An 18,947-nucleotide genomic window follows, 5' to 3' on the forward strand; every position below is an offset into this window, starting at 1 on the left:
AAATGAATGAGGGAAAGCAGAATTCATTACATGTAACACTGTCTGATGTAAATGCTCCATAAATCCTTTCCTATCTTTGTGGGTATGTAGGTATCCACCAGTCTGCATTTAAATCACAGACTTCATGTCATGCAAATAAATTTAACAACAGTCTGAGATAAATTAGTATATTTTACAAAAACGGATAGAAAGGGCTTTTCTTAAAGCAGTCTCTGCACAAGGATAGATTCATCATGTAACAACAGTCCCTGAACATTATCCATGAACACTGGACATGACAAATACCCACATATATGTGGCCCTCAGCTGCAGACGGGCACATTAAGGAGCTGGTGCTGCTCTTTGCTGTCTGATGCTCCATCTCCAATGCTGCAAGCTGACTCGCTGACTTTGGAGAGCGGCCTCCTGCCTGCCCACTGCTCTCCTCTCATCAGCCAGCCTGGCTCCGACGTGCTGGTCCGTGCCTGGACACGTTGCCCTGACCAACGCCCAGCGGGAGGGGAGGGATTTTCGTGGAGTATGCTGAGTTGGAAAATCCACAATGGTCCACAAGGATCGAGTCCAGCACCTGGCCCTACACAAGGCCATCCCCAAGAGTCACACCATGTGCCCGACAGCATTGTCCGAACGCTCCTGAGCTCTGTCGGGCTGGTGCTGTCGCCACTTCCCTGGGGAGCTGTTCCAGTGCCCAACCACCCTCTGGACGAAGAACTTTTTCCTGACATCCTACCTAAACCTCCCCTGCCACAACCTCAGGCCATTCCCAGGGGTCGCATCACTGGTCACCACAGAGAAGAGATCAGTGTCTGCTCCTCTGCACCCCATCCTGAGCAAGCCGTAACTGCGATGAGCTCTCTCCTCAGTGTCCTCCAGGCTGAACAGACCGAGTGACCTCGGTCGCTGCTCGCAGGGCTGCCACACAAACCGCACGGACAGCGGGGAGCTGCGGAGCTGCCCCAGCGCCCTCACCGGGGCCGGCCCAGCCCGGGGGCGCACACGGGCCGGGCGCGCCCCTCACGGGTCTCCTCTCCCGCGAGGCCGCCCCAGCCCCGCGGGCGGGCGGGCGTGTGAGGGCGGCGCGGCCGCGGCGGGGCAGGGCCGGGCTGGGCCGGGCTGGGCCGGGAGCGCCTCGCCGCCAGGGGCGCGGGCTGCCCTCGCTCGGCGCCCGCCGCCGCCGCCCCGCGCCCGCTGACAGCCGCCCGCAGCCGCCATTTAACCCTCCTGCCGCCGCTGCCGCCGGCGGGCAGTGGGCGCCCGCCCGCCCCCCGGCAGCGTCTCCTCCGCGGGAAGGACCGCGCTCTATCCCCGACCCGCCGGCCGCTCCCCTGCGGCGTGGAGGTGAGCGCGGGGCGGGAGCCGAGCCCGGGGGTGCCGGGGCGCGGGCGGGTCGCTGGGTGCCGAGGCGTGGGGCGGTGCGGAGCCCGGGCCGCCCCGGGCTCGGAGCCGGCCGGGGGTGGCTGTCGGCGCGGAGCCGGCGGGCACGGGCGGGGAGAGCCGTCGGTGCCGCGGGATCGCGCCGTGATCGCCGTGACGCGCCGTCCTGGAGGTGTTTTAAAACACCCGTGCGCCGGCAGGTCCCGGGGCTTGCCGCCGCCCCGTATCCTCTGTGGTCGCCTCTGCCCCGGAGACAGCGCCCGTCCCGCCCGGAGCCCGGCGCTGCAGCGCTCTCGGAGTGCCGGGAGCATCGGCACGGGGAGCGGCTGCCCGGGTTCCTCGCCCAAGTCCGTAATAGGTAGGAATAATTTTAGTGTTTTTGAATATGTTTGGTGATTTCTACTTTATATCAGTCGCTAGACCGGTCGAAGCGGTGTGAGTGCACGGCAAACCCAGGGTAAAGCGTAGGAGAAAGCTTCGCAATTCTTTTTAATACTGATACTTCACGGTATTTCAGACCTGCTTCTCTAACAAACTTCGGATTGTATCAGCTGTGCCGTGTATGTTCTCCATACGAGGAACTTAATTATAAACTCCACCGAAAGGGGAATTCCAGTAATAGTGGACAGTATATATATATATTTATTAAAAAAAAAAAAAAAAACTCTGAAGGGGAAAGGAAAGAATGGATGGCTGCATTCCTTCCCTTATGCCATGAGCTCTCATCAAATGTATATAATTCTTTGCATTCTTTATTTATTATTGCTCGAACATCTTCCCAAATCTCCTTATGCTTAGTAAACTTGTTTTCATTGTACATTTTCCAAAGTAAATATCATCCCTGTACGCTGTTTATTGTAAGCCCTTCGGTTTCAAAGGACAGATGTTGCTGGCCAGTCTGCTCTTGAATTGCTATGTTAATATCAAAAAGAGCTGAGAAATCTCAGGATTTTGTGAGATCTGACCCCAAATATTAATGAAAATAGGCTCTACCAGCTAATTGGGTTTTTTTCTTGCACAAGGAGGATCTGGTGCTGTCAGTTTTAGCCTAGTGAATTTAGATGCATAATTTTAATAAAGTCATTATCTGATAACAATGTAAAATTGTTGGATGTGTAAATAAGAATGAAAGATGCCTTTGAGGATGTCAGCTCCAGCCCCCTGCTGTGGCAGACATCACATAGACACTTTCCTGGCTAAACTAAATATCTTCCAAGAACTGGCATATTTTTGGCCCTGACCACTCTGGCTGGTCAGCAGTGATTAGATTTTGATAAAATGTGATGAATAGTTGAGGTGTTCTCTCTTTACTGTCAAAGTGAAGAGATTATATGGAAGGTTCTGAAATTCCCAGCAGGTGGTAACACTTCAATAGCTGCCTAATCCCATTGCAATAAGCATATGATGGTTGAAAATAATTAATCTCTTTTCCAATATACAGATAAAATATGAAGAAATCCATTTGAGGAAATGTTGCAGATACACATTTCTTTTTGCTGTTAGTGCTGCTTGTGAAATGTAGGGAGGATTTAGGGACTTTCAGGCTTTTCTGTCTGTAGCTTATTTTGCCGTCAGCCTCTCATACGTAGCCAGAACTGTGCAGATTTTGGGCTGCAAATACAACTGGAAAATGTTTAATAGTGAACAGCTAAAAAAAAAAATGTTTTTCTCCTAATTTCAAAAAGTACCCAGACCATGACTGGTTGCTGGGTCCATCAGAGTGCCTGGGTAGGTGCTGCTGCCTGGGGCAGGTTGGTTCCAAGAGGATCACTCCTCAGCCTGACATCATACTGCCCCCCCACACACCCACTCCTTCCCCAGGCCCTTCTCCCACCTTGCTCTCCTGTGTACCCTAAGTCAGGGGGGTTTCTGTGCCAGGGCTGGGTCCATCTTCTCGTGCAGCTGTGGGGCTGGTGGGACAAGGAGAGAACAGGGGAGAGATGCTCAGAGGAGAGATGAGCAAGAGCAGCCCTGTCACTGAAGGAGGATGTGAGCTAGGGCAGGGGAGGGCTCAGCTCTTGGTGGGGATTTGCAGAGGAAGGGGACTGAGGGTATTTGTGGGTAGGTGAAATATGGGATCCATCAGTGGCACTTCTCTGCATGACTGAGGCTCCAGAGCACAGAGGTTTTGAGTGCCATGGATTTGTGTTCTCATTAAACTCCATGCTTGGTCATGGAGTGTCTGATTAATTCCTGATGGCCTTTTCTTAACTACAAGGCTTATTTGCCTGTCATCTCCCTAATGAAGGGGGAGCAGGCACTGAATGCTGTGCTATTGCACTTGGTGAAGGTGGTTACTGCCAAATCAGCAGGTGACAGCTCTCAGAAGAGGTGGCTGGTGTCTGAAATGTCATGTCTGTGCTGCAGCCTTGGATACTGCTGCAAAAATACCAGGAGTCATAAATCCAGTTGGCTTGGAGTTTTTTATTTGTTTGGTTAATTTTAGGGGTGGTTTTTTTTTTGTAAAACCAAAACGATCCAAATATATTTTATGGTTTTAACAATGTAGGGAAATAGGGACATTTTTAAAATAGATTAATACATATGATTCTAATAGGCAGTATTATAGCCTATTCTGTTACTTTTTTGCAAAAGATATTGCAAGTGCAATTTCAGATTTCATGTCTGGCTCTTACCTGGTTAGTGACACTGTGTGCCTGCAAACCACACAGCTGATGAGGATTTATTCTTGTAGCCCCCATACCAGATAGTGAGACACAGTCTCCAGTGGAGGGCTGTGCCACAGGAAAAGTAAGAGATGTGACCAAGATAGCACAGGAAATCTGCTGCAGAGCAGGGACTTAAAGTTTTCCTGTGTCATTTGCGTGGCACACAAGCCTCTTGGTCTTTGCTTCCAAAGCGCTTTATGGCTTCTGCCCTCCTCATCTGTCATTTCAAATTCCCTTTGGAGAGGAAGTCTTCCACTTCCAATCAGCCCATTACACTGTCTCTTGGAAGAAGAAAGCATCTTTTTATGTTGCTGTGTTTCTGCTGCATTTTGCACAATAGAGCCTCAGTTCATGCTTGTCCACGAGAGCAATAAATTAAAAAAGCCAATTATTTGAAGTCTGATAGCCTTCTCCGTTCCATCATTTTTCATCTCATTAAGTTAATGAACTTGAGGTAGAAGATCTGAGTAGAGTAGAAACCATTTAAATGTACTGTCTGCTTCAAAAACCAATTTTATAGGAGTGTGAAAAGAGGAAAAATATTTGAGCAGGGGGCAAATATATGAAGGATTTGGAAGAAGACCTAAAAATGAGGAGAAATCTAGAAAGATATTGGCTTAGAGAAGATAATGAGGTAAGGGGAAAATTCTGAACTGAACTTAGAGGTCAGTGTAAGGCCTTTCCAAAACTGAGATGAGGCAAAAGGAAGAAAAGTGAAGGAGGGGAGAGAGCAAACCTGTGCAGAAAGAGAGGAGTACGGCAGCACTACTACACCAGAAATGGGCCAGCATTGCTTTTAGAGGTGCTATTGGAATTGAGCTAGCAAAAGTGCAAAAGCTCAGGGAGGCTTTGTGGAGCACTTTAACTGGAGCTTTGTTCCAAGGCAGGGCTGTACTGCAGCTGTAGCCTCAAGTAGCTGTGTGTGTGTGAGGTGGGAGGGCTCCTGCTGCAATCCAGCGCTGCAGAGGCGTGCACAGGCTGAAGTAGCCCTGGGCTAGGCTTCCAGAGGTGCCTGATCTCACTAATTGGAAGTTAGTTTTGGTACAGTTTCAAACACTCCTGTTCTAGCCTGGGTGTTACCCATGCTGCACACCACAATCTTTCCCAAGAGAGCCAAGATAACACAGGAGGGAGGGTGAGAGGGAAGAGGCTTTGGTGTGACAAATGATTGGTGTTACCGAAACACCCGGGGGCTCTGGCACTGGGCTCCATCTCCGGCTTGGTTAGAAAGAGTCTCTGTCCTGAAAAGTCTTTACTATAAATACAGAGTGTGAAAGATGGGGTGGAAAGGAGGGGAGCAGATTAATGCTGCAGTTTGCTGACATTATGTCTGGCAGTGGCAGGAATAGGAACAGAAGTCAGGTCTGGTCCCTGTGCCTCCTGCTGGCATGCTGTCTCATGAACCATGCTGCTTTTTGCTTGGTTGGGCTGATGTGCAAATTAAGATGTAAGGCAGCTACCTCAAGAGTGCTCTCCTGCACAGGCTTTTTCCTTTTCTTTTTTCCTGAGCATTTATTCTCCTTTCCATAGCCTAATTTCCTCTGTGCAGTGTGTCGCTCATTAGACTGAGATTAGGATTATTTGAATTTCATCTGTCAATGTGTGACTTTCTGAAAGAAGTATTTGTAAAAGCCATTTGAAGAATCTGCAGCTAGGAAAGCTAGGAATGGAAAGGACCAGTTAAAGTCATCCAGCACAATCATGGTGGTGGCCCACAAATCAATTTTCCCCCACTTTATTTCAGGGCAGTTTACAGCAATGCCACATATCTTCGAATTTTCTTTGAGCAGTTAACTCTAGAGGCCAAGACATCTATCACAATTATTTTTTTTTTTTAAACAAAGCCTGCTTTTTCTTCTTTGGACTACTTTGATTCCTTGTTCCGACTAACTGATTAGTGATCAGTGAGGACACGGGCAAGGAGCGGTGTTGGTGCTGAGATGCTGCGCCTGCCGCCGGCAGCGGGCGGAGCTCGGAGCGGCAGTCCCTGGGGCCGGCTGGCTCCCCGCCGCCCTCCGTCAGCGGCCGCCCCTCTCCTGAGGCACAAGGTTTGTCTTCCTGTAATTTACAGCGTATCAAGTGAAATTGAGGGTGGTGGCGGTATCACTGTCCCTATCTAATGTTTTCTGGAGCCCTGTCAAGTTCCTGGGCCAGATGATGATTATTACTTTCAGATATGTGCAGCTATTATTGTAATGGGCTTTTACTGAGCAAGGCTGTGCTGCTAGTCTTCTTAGAAATTATTCTCTCCAGCCACTTGGCGCAGAGAGCAGTTCAAAAAGCTTTCAAGTAACACGTCTGCTGCATCTTAGCTCAAGAAGCCGAGCAGTGTAATTGCTGAAATTCCTTATTTGTGAAACATACATGATATTTGGTTCCTATGTTTTACCATTATCCTCCACAGTTTTCCTCATTCCTAACTTCTCCCTGCTCCAGTGCCAAATTTTTCTCATAAATTAGGTTGTAAACCTATTCAAGACCTTTCTTGCAGGTTTGTGTGAAGGTGAGCACAGTGACACTGACCTACAGATGCTCAGTGAAATGCAGGAGAGCAACTCTTATATTTTGAAATGGCCTCTAAGTAGAATTTCTCTTTTTAGAATCCCTCCTATTTACATTTCTGAAGGAAACTGTTTGGTTTTGCTGCTATCATTGTGCTTCCAACCTCTTTTATCTAATTGTTATGAGACTCGTAAAGACTAGTTTAAGCCACATGGACGTAAAACTGGGAAGCTTGCCAAAAGAAGTCTATTTCTATTGGCTTAGCAAAGGCTCAAGTGATTGTAAACTTAAGTCATTATGGAGGCAAAAGTGGAAGTTGGCACCTTTTTCATCTGATCAGTTGGAGTGACATAAAAGGCAGATATAGATCTCTTATAAATCTAGTAAGATCACTAAGTGTATTACTAGACCTGAATTACAGAGGGAGTTCGATGACCAAAAAGTTGGTTGGATGACCAATCAGTTTGTTGCTGAGCTGCTTTCATACTTGAAAGTAGCTGACAGACAATATGAATTGTGCACCAGCAATAAATCTCCAATATCAGTATGTCCTGAGCTCAGAGTTATATTTTGTAAAAAATACTCATTATTTTGCTATTGTGAGCCTTGGTCATAATATAAGATATCCATAGCAGCAGTTCCTGCAGTGGAAAGATAAAGTTGTTGTTATCTGTCTTTGTTGTTCTGGCTCAGGAGCTGTATTTCAGGATAGAAAATTATTGTACGGTGAATTGTAGCTGTCCTTATTCCGATGCATTGATACAGTGTTAGTAGTTGTTAAGTAAATGAGAGAAATGTTAATTAATAGTTAATTAATATTTTTTTACTTATTAATGATATGTCTTTCTTCTCATAATTTATGAAACAAAGTTGACACAGCTGTAATTTTTTAACTTTTAGGTGTTCTTGGAAAACGTGCTGGCACTTTGGAGCTGAAAAAGGACATGAGGAGTAAAAGGACCCAGGATCTCACTGGTCAGAATGAAACATATGTTGAAAGATTTTTCAAATCTATTGTTAGTAGTGCTCTGTGACTACGGTGAGTATTAGAGCTGTCAAGGGAAAGCTGTGATGTGCTTTCACAAGGTGGTTTTGAATGGTGGTGTTTCCAGGTGATCTGTGGAAATGAAATGCTGTGGAAGCCACCACTGATGGGCACAGAGTGTAGTGTAGATCTTATGCAATAGTTAAATGCTACTTGCATAAACTGTCCCTTTAGATCAGTGTCAGGATTCTTTCCTGGTATAAATTTGCTCAGGGAAATGAACAAGACAAATTAACAAATTTCCATGAGCATCAAGGGACGGGCTGTGCTAGAAGCAGTAACTGGAACTCTGCTCTCTTGTAAGACTTATATTTAATAATATTTAATGAACATCATGGAAGATAGGTCTGGTTTAGGTATCCATAGTGGGATGGGTGGAAATATGTACAGAACTACCTGTTTCTCTCCATTACTGGGAAAGGAACCTGGGTGGTTGGATCATATGTAAGCATCTACAGTACAGCCAAGCTCCTGTGGCTCAGTGAGCCCCCATCTGAGCCCCCCATCTGCCAGCCAGAGACCTTTTGAGTACAACAGAGGTGTTCTTTACTCTGATTGTATAAGAAGCCAAAGGATGAGGTTCATACTCATTCAATCTTAGTCACATAAAATTAGACAGGAAGTCAGAGACAGTCAGTCTTGTTTGATTAGTCCATGCATAAATCCATACATATTGAAAGCAGCTCTTACCCATCTGCAACTGAGATGTGTAGAATGAAAAAGCCTCCTTCTCACCATCAGCTGCCAAGAAGGGAAGTTAGACATCCTAAGTTCAAGTCAGAAACCTGCAAGATGTCTATGAGCTGAGGGGCATCATATCTATGGTGGTATCCTTTCCAAGAATGTACTAAGTAGGAAGTAGGTTTGCAAATTACTTTCTTATTGCAGAATGAATTAGAAATTCTGAAAATGGGACTCTTAATTCCTAAGCAATTAATATGTTTTAGAAAATTTCATTCCTAGTTTAAAAGTCAGCATTGTTTTGATAGCTGCAGTACATTGTCAAACCACACTGAAGGATTAAGCTGTGCGCTGCAGAAATAAGTACAGCGTGGAAAACATGGGAAAAGAAGTGGTTAATCCCCACTTATGGAATGAGCTGTAGCAGGTAGTTCTTGTGACAAACAGCTGAAGATGTCTTATGAAAGAGGGAAATGGACAAAAACATATGCAGTGTGCTGTCCTTGTGTAAGTGAGAAAAATGATAGTAAGTAATGACTGGTATGCTACTCATTTCTCTGTGCATACTCCATCTCTGCTGCAGAGCAAAGGATCCCTAAAAGATGTAAAGAGCCTAGAATTGCTGTCTTTTAGATGAACTTGGTTCTAGTAGAAGTAAAGACTCTTGTCTATGGCTTTTAGTACAATTCCTTTTTTTAATAAGACAGCTAACCAGCCCGGGTAGAAACACTGCACTGAGTGTGTAACACAGTAAGGTAAGTAATAAATTCACTGGAGCCAAGATGTGAGATGGATGATTACAATATCCACTGGTTCTTGGTGAGCCAGTCCTCTAGACATTCACAACTGATTGACTCAGAGGTAAAAGCTATTATTCATGAACTTTATAGAGTGTGGCACAGCAAGTAATTATGAGGTACAGTTAATGAGCTAAATCTCTGCTGCAAACTTTAGGTGCATCAACTTTCACCTTATTTTCAGTTAAAGGGCAGCCCATAATTCAGAAAATTGCTTCCAAACAGTTCTGCATATACATATTTTTGAATATTACTGTGTACATCGATTTTAGATAACTGTTTCATTTATATAGTTCTCTTTTCAGGCAAGACTATTTTTAAGTGATCCAGTATGCTCTGGAAAATTACTGAAATGCTATATAAAGCTCTAACATCCAACTGAACTGTATTCTCATTTCTTATCAGTTTACTGATGTTTTTGTTCTACTTAGCTCTGTGTAACCGAAGGCTGACAAGCCAACAGCGCAACCCAAGCTGGCTTAAAAACACTTAAAAATAAATAACTATCTGAATAGCACCCTCAAGTAATTCTTCTTGCTCTTCAGTGAAATCAAGGACTTTTCTTTTAATCTTTTAAAGTGTGAATTTTTACAAAGACTCCTCTGGCAGGTTGTTGGTACCACAGCCAGACTTCTTTCAATGGGATACCATTGTAATGACAATGAAAATGATACAAGTGCATTGAAGGATGCCCGTGACTGGCTGTCCAAACTATTGGGATGAAGTTTTGGCATGTAGCAGTCATGGACACGTAGTAGGCTGGAGGGCAGCTGAAGGAGCTTGCAGTGGAAGCTGTCTCCTGACTGGTGTCTTTTGGAGCATTGTGAAAAACTGCTATGTGGGCTGTCCAAAAGTGCAAATTTCTTATTTACCAAATTGAAGGAAAGGATGCTGTGAGCTTGGGTGCACCAGCCAGAGCTCTGCAGTGCTGTAACTGCATCCTCCAGCAGTGCTCACTTTCCTCACTTCCTGAGTGATCTGCACTTAGGGTTGATGGACTGCTCCACAGCAGTCCCCTGCCCTCCTGTCCTTCCTCCCTACATACAGAGTGCTGTTACTCCTCATCTCAGCCATTCCAAATGACAAACAGTGCAAGGAGGTCAAGACAGTTGTAGAAGAGAGTAAGGACAATAAAGCAATAGGTAGAAACATCAGTGCTTTTTATTACTATCGCTTGAATGTTTTTGTTGTAAGTTTAAAGCTTAAAATTGAAATTTTTCATGCTGGGTTTTTGCCATGGTCTGATTTCCTTTTCCTTTAATGTTTCAGCTACATTGAATCTAGCTGATTCCCATGTAGAGAAATGCATCATTTTGCCCACTATTGAAGAAAAAATATCCCAGCAACTCACAGCCATTTCACTGGGAAACTCTAACACATCTGTGGGAACTTCATTTTTGTTACAGTTTTCACAGTGGCCCGGGACATGCTTTCTGCTGTCCTTATAAAGATCTAGGTCTGGTCCAGATCTAAATCCTTGCAGATGTAAAAGAGATGAGATTCTCTGAAGGGTCAAGTGTGCTCCAACTCCCCCTGGCTCCTCTTGCCAGCCTCATACAGCACTGTGCATGCTCCTGCCCAGGGCAAGAACTCCCCAGCATTATTGGACACAAGAGTTGATTGTCCTGTGCTCCCTTATGGAATGAGCAAGGAATGTGGGAATGTGCTGGAGTTAATCGCAGGCCCAAGGAAAAAGCGCTATAAGGTAAAGAGATGAGTGCAGGAGTTTTGAAGAATTGTGGTAACAATAATGGAGTTAGGCTAGTACCCAAGAGATACTGAAAGTGGATGGTGGTAGAAACAGGACTGTAAAATATGGGCAGGCACACGTGACAGAGCCAAAACATGAAGAGCAAGGACAATATGTTGCTGGTCAGTTCAGAGACACTTTTTACATGTCTGTCTCTTACTCTCTGGGTGTCCAAGTTGAGATCAGGTTTGCTGCAGTGCCATGTGCTCCCCACAGCTGCAATGAACGGGATCCTGCTTTGGATGTCTGAAGGACCATTTTACTTAAAATCAGGTCCTGGCTTTCACAGGGCACCACAATTAGTTGATACTTGACAGTTTTTACCTTCATGCCTGCGCCTTGGTTCCTAACACACTAAACAAGAATAGTGACCTCCTCTCATTTTTCAGGGATTTTAGAAGGATAAAGTCATTAATATTTCTAATGCACTAATGCACTACAATAAGGGCACAATAGAAGAGTCCATGGGGGAAATGAATAATTCTGTGTTATCCGGATGGATTTTGGATGGTGTGCAGTCAATAATACATAGGACCACCAACAGAAGACTGAGAACAAAAGAACCCTCTGATAATGAGCACTGTCCATCTGCCAAATGAAGCAGTGTCTTGTGGAAATGCAAATGAAAGGCTGGAGTTATAGTACAAATACATGTAAGAGTATATGTACGATTTGTATGTGTAAGGCTGTGCGTGCCACCTTTACTCAGACTTTATGCATGTATGTATGTGGTTGGAGCTGTTATTTAAAGGACATGTTATAGCTGGTGGCAAGTAATAGGCTCTTTTTTTCTGGTGCACACTGCACCCCGCCCAGATGTAAATGTCTATACCCAGTCAGATGAATTTCTTCCTGAAAATCTTTCCTGCTGAGAAGAAAGTGAATCCAAGGTGACTAACTCAAATTGAAGCTTAGAGTAGTAGGCGTCTAATATTATGTGAGATGAGTCCTGCTACTCCTGACTGCTAAGTGCTTGCCTTGGCAGTTGCAGTGTTTTCCCAGCAAAGCTTTCTTTGAGGTAATCTTAAGACATGTGTAACAGATTTAACAAGTCAAAGTATTGTTAGTTGATACTACTTATGAAAGGATTGCTTTAACTGAAGTTTTACACTTCCATGGCACCTTCCATCTAAGACTCAGAAGCCTTTCCCCAGACAATTAATTTGATAAAGATGTCTCACAGCACATACTGTATCTGGAATAGATATATGCAGTTTCCATTTTTTCAGATAACCTTTCTGTGTCTGAAATCCTTAAGGTTCAGGCAATGCAGAGAAGGTAGCTGAGCTAAGAACGGAAATGTGATTTTCCAATTTATTGCTTTAGATATCATCACTAGTTACAGCATGTCTTAGGATAATTTGGCGACTTGCACAAACATGGTCATGCAAGAAGTGAATTTGAAAAGACTGCACCATTTATAATGGAATGATGTCATTTAGACATGTTGCACCACATCTGAGACAGGAAAAGTGCTGCAGTCACCATCACTGTTATTTTCAGCTCTTTCACTCAAGTGTCTGCGATGCAAATGAGCAAAATGAAAGATTCATAAGACAGAGCAAGAGAAAAGGCTTCAAAAAGCATCATGCAGACTTCCTATTCTATTTAACTTGGGGGACATTTTTCATCTGTCTGTATAAGAAACCACTGTCTTTTTTTTGCTAAATTACGGCTGAAGCTGAAAAACAGCTGGCCTCTGTGGAGTTTAAAAATCTGTAAGTCAAAGAAGTTGAAAAGTTTGAGAATCTGTTCTGATAAATTAAGGTTTCTGTTAATCTTTTGGGTGGTTTGTGGTCCGCTTTATAATACTGGTTTTTGCCTTCCTGAATGTGTTACTGCAGTGGATTTTGAGCTGCTCCAAATCACATCCATGCACAGAACAGAGCTGTTGAGCTCCAACTGCTATTGCTAGGACCTTTTCTTTTTTTGTCATTTGGTTCACTTGAAAAAGAGTGAGAACCGCTTTTAATATCCATTTTTAAAATATTTATTTTCTTCCATAGGAGCAATTACTTGTCTGTTTCTTAATACTGTTGTGGAACTTTTCCTTTCAGTTCTCGGCGAAGTGGAGTATCTCCTGTTGGAGCACCCGGATCATGTAGCTTTCAGCAATGACACAGTGTCTGTGGAATATCAGTACTACAGTGGTGGTAATGTGACAGCAGAGCATGTGTCCATCCTTTTATTGGATGCCAGCACCAGTGAGATAATTGCAAGAAAACAGCTTCCTGCAAATCAGTCCCAGGGGACGGTGGTGTTTGAGTGCTTCCATTTCAAGAGTGCTGGTGATTTCTTGTTCAGAATGGTCTCCCCCAGTGACAACAGCAGTGCTGCTCAGTGGAGCAGAAACAGCATGCCCACCCTCCATGTGGAATGGCCTGTATTTCACATTGATTTGAACAGGAGTTCAGAGGTGCTTGGGAGCTCCCTTCAGGTTGGACTTTTTACAAATGAGCAGTTATGTGCCATGAACAGGACTGTGATTTCACTGGATGTGATATTCACCAGCACCCTTTATGAATTCAGAAGAGTATGCTCTGATGAGACTCTGGGCATTAGAACTAGCAAAGGAATCCCCCTGTCTAGGTCCCAGTGGGTAGAGTTTGACTGCCCACCTGTCAGTCAAGAAATATACATCACTGTGTTACTGAAATCATTAGAAACACATTCCATCATTGCCTCCATAGGACCTGTAGATCTCCTCCACAAATTTGGATACAGACTAGTTGTGGCAGCAGAAGACACATGCAAAACTTTGGTTCAGGTCTTTGTAATCTCTCCACCATGTGCTTCTATCAGTGGAAAAATTGTTGTTTATAAAGAGGCTCTCAAGCATCCAAGTCAAAGAACAACTTGGCTGTATGAAAACATCCTTCAGCCTGGAGACAACAGGACAGAATTTAACTGCACTTTGTTTGATGTGGGGAAGAACAAATACTGCTTTGACCTCCTCAACTTCTCAAATCGAAGCTATTTTCCAGCAAGAGTTAAGGAGTGTATACTGATCCAAAGGAATATGGGTTTGTACTGATTTTTTTTTTCTCTTTTAGCCAAAAATCAGCACTCTTTCCAGTCAACATGGATAATGATTTTGGGTCTCCTGCATCAGACAAAATAGTTGTAATGTCATACTTAGGTGGGAACAAGATAGACTGTAGAGGACACAAGGACATTTGATAACAAGTGCCACTGTGGTAGGTTAAGGCTGCACTAAGTTAATGTTAGGTACCAGCTAGAACCACTTAGGGCATTCTGAATGATGTACCTATCTCGTTGGGCTGGAAATGAAACTTCTCCCTCTCAGTGAGGTAAGAAGCTACTGTGGTAGATGTGGCCCACTGGAGACTCTAAAGGTAGGATTAGTCTTACCTGCATTTAAGTGTGTAAAAGCCAGGGGCCCAACATTAAGTAGTTGTGTAGCTTTTTAGTTGAGAAGCATCTTGCAAGGGTGATTCATGAGTGTTGAACATACAGGGGCTGAATCCTCACATGGGTGTCCTTCTCTACCCATTTGGTGTAGAAGTTTAGTGCTCTTCCTGTTAGATGCACAAACTCTGGTGAGATGAGTCAGGATCTGGGTACAGTGAAGGGCACAGCTGTGTCACTTGGACAGCTGGCAAGTTTTCTAAAGAAGTGTTTCTAGAGATGTGTTTGCTGCTAAGAACTGACCGGGGTACATTTTCTGACCCATGAGGCCTTCTGGCAGATCATGGGCCATGTTCATATAGCCAAACCTTTCCTTATAGGAAAGATTAGAATAGTACAATCTGCCAACTGGGAACAGCTGGTGGTCCATATAATCCTTTGGACCGTGATCAGGCATGCTCAGAGAGTGTTGGTTGGCAGAAGCCAAAACTATATGTTTTACAGCCATAGTGTTAGAAGTGGCAGTCCCTGGTTTGACAGTCTGCAGAGCACAGTAGCATGGCAGAGGAAGCAGATGAGCCAAATACCCTTCTCATCACTCATCTGTGGAAGGCAGCCACAGAGAGGGATGGGCTGTATGTGCACAAGGGAATTGGGACTGGGTTGGGTTGCATTGCCTACACCCTGGAAGGTAGATGTTCTCATTTGAAGCAGCTTGTGTCTACAGGTAATGAAGTAGTCTTTTCCAACTGCACACTTCAAAGAGTTTGGATTGAAAGGTTTAAGATGTGCATTATTTTCCTCACGTCCCCACCTTGGTTGCCCTGAAAAGAAAGTGCAGGATCTCTAGCCGAAAAATGGCCATTGAGCTTCATGGACATCTGAGAGGGATCATGAGAAGACCAGGAGTGTAGGACATGCTCCAGAGCACACACTCTCAGACACAGCCTACATTAATGAGATTCCTAGCATCTTATTTTGTGCTATTTCACAAATTCTAAAACTGTTAGCTATTTAATTAACTCTCTGTACTAAAAATGACCTCTGTTTTCAACACATGCCAAATCCAGTGCATAGTTCTCTTCATCTTAACTTCCCATCTACATTTTCTTTTGGCACTCGCTGTCTTCCTTTGGCATAAGAAGGTCTATCTAAAAATGAAAGCATATTTATTTTCTTAATGGAGGTAATTCACAAGGAAAAAGGAAGACAGAATTCTAGTTTTTCATCTGTACCTGGGTGGTATGTTACACTGATATGATTTAGATAATTACCGTGACAGATAAATCACTAGCATACGGTACAGATATGATACTGTGCCCAATATTTAAATGGTTTAATTGATGAGATCTCCATTAAGCAATGGTGCCCTGCAGTCTGCTCTGTTTCCCTGGGTTCCTCAGCCGCCCCGTCCTTACAACCACATTGGAAAGAATCAGGCTATGCCTCTTGAAAAGCAGAGTTAGGTCAATAGCTGCCAAGTGAAGAGTATCTCATCTACAAAGCCGATGAAAGCAAAGCCACACCATGTAGTTGTAAATAAAATGTCAACCTGAAATTAATTAGGCTGCAGCACATCTGACTTTGTGCCTGTATCTGTGAGACTTCAAAGCCTGCAGGCAGAATTTGAAAGGAGCAGGGTGTTCTGGGAGGGGCACATCAGCCTGAAGCCATGACAGACAGAGCAAACCTGCACTGCCTGTGATGGCCATCAACCTCCTGGCTCCTTTGGAAGGGGCTCCCCTGAGCCCCCTCCCCTTGCTGCAGGGCACTGAGAGGTGCCCTGCTTACAAAAGACCCCCAATAGCTGTTTGTGTAAAACACGCGACTGCTGCAGAACAGGTGCCTCTCCTCAAGTCTCCTAATTTCTGCTTTGGACTTGCTGAAGTTTAAGGCCAGGAGAGGTGATAAATCTCAGGTCTGGGCTCCTGTGCAATGTGGGCCATCATTTTTCATTCAGTTACCCTGATGTTGAGCCCCACAGCTAGTCTTTGCATCTGACTGCCACTTACCCTGCAGGGAGTTATCCAGTCTTCTGTTGAAGACACCACAAAACAGACTTATCTGGTAATTTCCCTCAATGCCATGCTCTAATTTATTTATTCTTTTGAAAAGGGAAACTTTTTGTGTTTTCATAACTAAAGTTAATCTAGCTTCATCCTCTGGTGATTGGATTTTACTCTGCTGCCTTCTGATAGCTGTTTCCTATCCTACTGTCTTTGCCTCACAAAGACATTTGCACATCCAGGTCATCTCACTTCTACCAGATTTTCTCAGTGTTCTTTTTAACAAACTGAAAAGATGAAGTCTTCAATTGGAAGGCATTTTCTTCAGGATTTGATTAATCTGATGGTTCTGTTTTGCTCCCTTTCTGTTATTTTAAACACTCATGTTTATTTGACAGCCAGGGTGCCAGATTTGTGTGCTGCATTCAGACATCATTCTCACTGATGCTCCTTGATCAGTAGCACTCTCCCTATCCCTACCTCTGCTTTCATTCCACTGATTGCATTTGCAATTTTCCCTAAAAAACTTTACTTTTGCCCTGTAAACTCCTCTTGAGCTGTTTCAGTATGGAGTCTGCCATCCTGCTGTTGCAATTTTCATTCCTTCTTCCTACAGTTCCTTTTTGCTTTGCTGATTTAGGATCTATTTTCCTTTAATTATCCTAACTTAGCAAGTACCCTGTGTTGCTCCATGCAACTGCACTGTCTGCTTGTGTCATTACAGGAGGGACATATTTTCTCAGTAATGGTTTATATTTATTTTCATGTCAACTAGGGAAGCACTGAGCCTTATACTGATCCCTCTGGAATCTCTCCAAATGCATTCTCACTCAATGATGGTTTTCTGTTGACAGTTGCATATCCAATCTGTCACTCAGCCAGTTCTTACTTCATTTAGCATATGCTCTATTGTTGTGAAGCAGAGATATTGTTTTGTAAATGATCAAAGTTCCTAAATCATTAAAATGATCTTCATCCAAACCACAGACGATGAGATAAAATATGATTTTACCACATGTCTTTTCCATAAATCAGACATGAGTTATATTCCTGGTGCTTTGTCAGTCCCGCTCTTTATTCCTCATTCAGGCCAAGTTTAGTACAGCCTTTTGGAACAGGAATCTGACTTGTGTATGGATTAGGAAGCAGAAAGCTGCCAGTGGCCCTGAGTGGGCCAGGTCAGCAGCTCTTCGAGCCCAGGCAATCAGCTTCAGAATAAGTGTCACAAAAAACTTATGCTATCCAAGACTGTGACTATATCTATTAAAGGTGGGGAATACATCCATTAATTGTGAGACAGCACTTGTGCAGATTTCTGTATACCCTAACTGGAGAATCTGTCAAAGTCAGTAAAAAATTTAACAGTGAGATGTGAGTTCATTCATCTTGATGGGCTCTTCACTGTTTCACAGAGGAACACGCAGCTCATTTTTTCCCCAGTGTTTGACTGGATTATTGGGATGTCTGAGATAGGAAACTCTGTTAGATCATCCTATCCAGCAGCAGATGCATTGCAGGCTCATGCTTTTCCATGCTTAATCCTGTGCTTTGCTCACCTGAGATTTAAATGCTCCCAGCAGTGAGACTTCTGCTCTCCTTAGAAGGTTGTCCATGTTCTAGTCTGTATCCTGCTTGAAACATTCAGAACAAGACTGATAATATTAATCAGTAATGCTAAAGCATAGAAAAAGGTGTTTTTTCATATTTCTGGTGTTAATTAACTTTCTTTTCCGGTTCCTAGTTACACTCTGGAGACTAATTTCAACTTTGGTGTGACTTACACTGAAGTCTCTTGCAGTTGCCTACAGCACAAATGAATTTTGTTCATCCGACTTTTGCTTTTGGGATGATGGCAGGGCATAAGAAATGCAGCTGTTGCCTGAAAAGGGAAGGAGGAATGTGGAGGAAGACCTTCTGAAGAGGAAAGTGTTCAGTAAGGGAGGAGAGGAGCAAATGGAGCATCTAGAGGTCAGGCAGGGGTGTAAATTTCTGTCAAATTTTTGCTTCCCGAATAAGAATGTGTAAGTCAGATCTGCTCGTTGGTAGGAAATTCTGAGAACCAGTTAGCTCTGTTGCCTGAATCTGTACCTGAGTTGGGTGTTGATTTAGAAACAGGCATATGCAGGGGATTTGGGTGTGCTAGGGCTGGTTTCTACCCCATCCACTTTTTCTGTGTCAATAAATGCTTCATCTCCACACATTTGGAATAAATCAAGTTTTACAGACTCAGCTTCTGGAAAAAAAATATTTTTAGGCTGTGCCTCCCCATTTCTTAACAATGCCTGTTTGTGGGGAAAAGACTCTAATTTTCCCAGGATTTCTTTCTTTAAAGGGATCCTTTTCCTTTTGTTGTCCAAATTAGTAACTGTTGGAACATGCCACCATTTCAGTGCACCCAAGCTTCATTTTCATGGAAGGGTGAGAGGCTGTTTTCAGGACCTAAAAACTGATCTCAGCTTCCAAAAATATCCTGCAATCCCCTAGGCTAGCACAGATACTTTTCATGAACCTGTCAGTAATTAGTGATTTTGTCCCACACCACTGGCCTGGTTGAAGTGTTTAAGAGTGGTGGTGTGTGTCAGGCTGGAAGGATGATGATGATACTGAGTGTCCCTTGCTGACTGTGCTGATGGACAGTGCTGCATGCGCAAAATCTTGTGAACATGGAAATCTGAGGGGAGAAATTTATGCAGAGCAATAATTAACACAGTTAATTGCATTTATCTTTCATGTTGGCAGATCTGCCAACTGTCA

The 18,947-nt window shown here is 43.9% G+C and overlaps 1 protein-coding gene across 2 annotated transcripts in view; it reads left to right on the forward strand.

Annotated features, from left to right (window-relative positions):
- The first annotated feature begins 1,288 nt into the window (after positions 1-1,288).
- THSD1 (thrombospondin type 1 domain containing 1) overlaps positions 1,289-18,947 on the forward strand; it is a 29,920-nt gene continuing 12,261 nt past the window's right edge. The window contains exons 1-4 of one of the 2 annotated variants that reach the window (XM_058018989.1): positions 1,299-1,338; positions 1,575-1,732; positions 7,446-7,584; positions 12,876-13,841. In XM_058018989.1, the coding sequence (XP_057874972.1) occupies positions 7,527-7,584; positions 12,876-13,841 (1,024 nt within the window). In that variant the 5' untranslated portion in view covers positions 1,299-1,338; positions 1,575-1,732; positions 7,446-7,526. Of the gene's footprint in view, positions 1,339-1,574; positions 1,733-7,445; positions 7,585-12,875; positions 13,842-18,947 lie in introns of both variants that reach the window. The other variant, XM_058018990.1, reaches the window with a different exon arrangement.

The sequence above is a fragment of the Melospiza georgiana genome, chromosome 2 (genome assembly GCF_028018845.1).
Source record: "Melospiza georgiana isolate bMelGeo1 chromosome 2, bMelGeo1.pri, whole genome shotgun sequence".
Taxonomy (NCBI): Eukaryota; Metazoa; Chordata; class Aves; order Passeriformes; family Passerellidae; genus Melospiza; species Melospiza georgiana.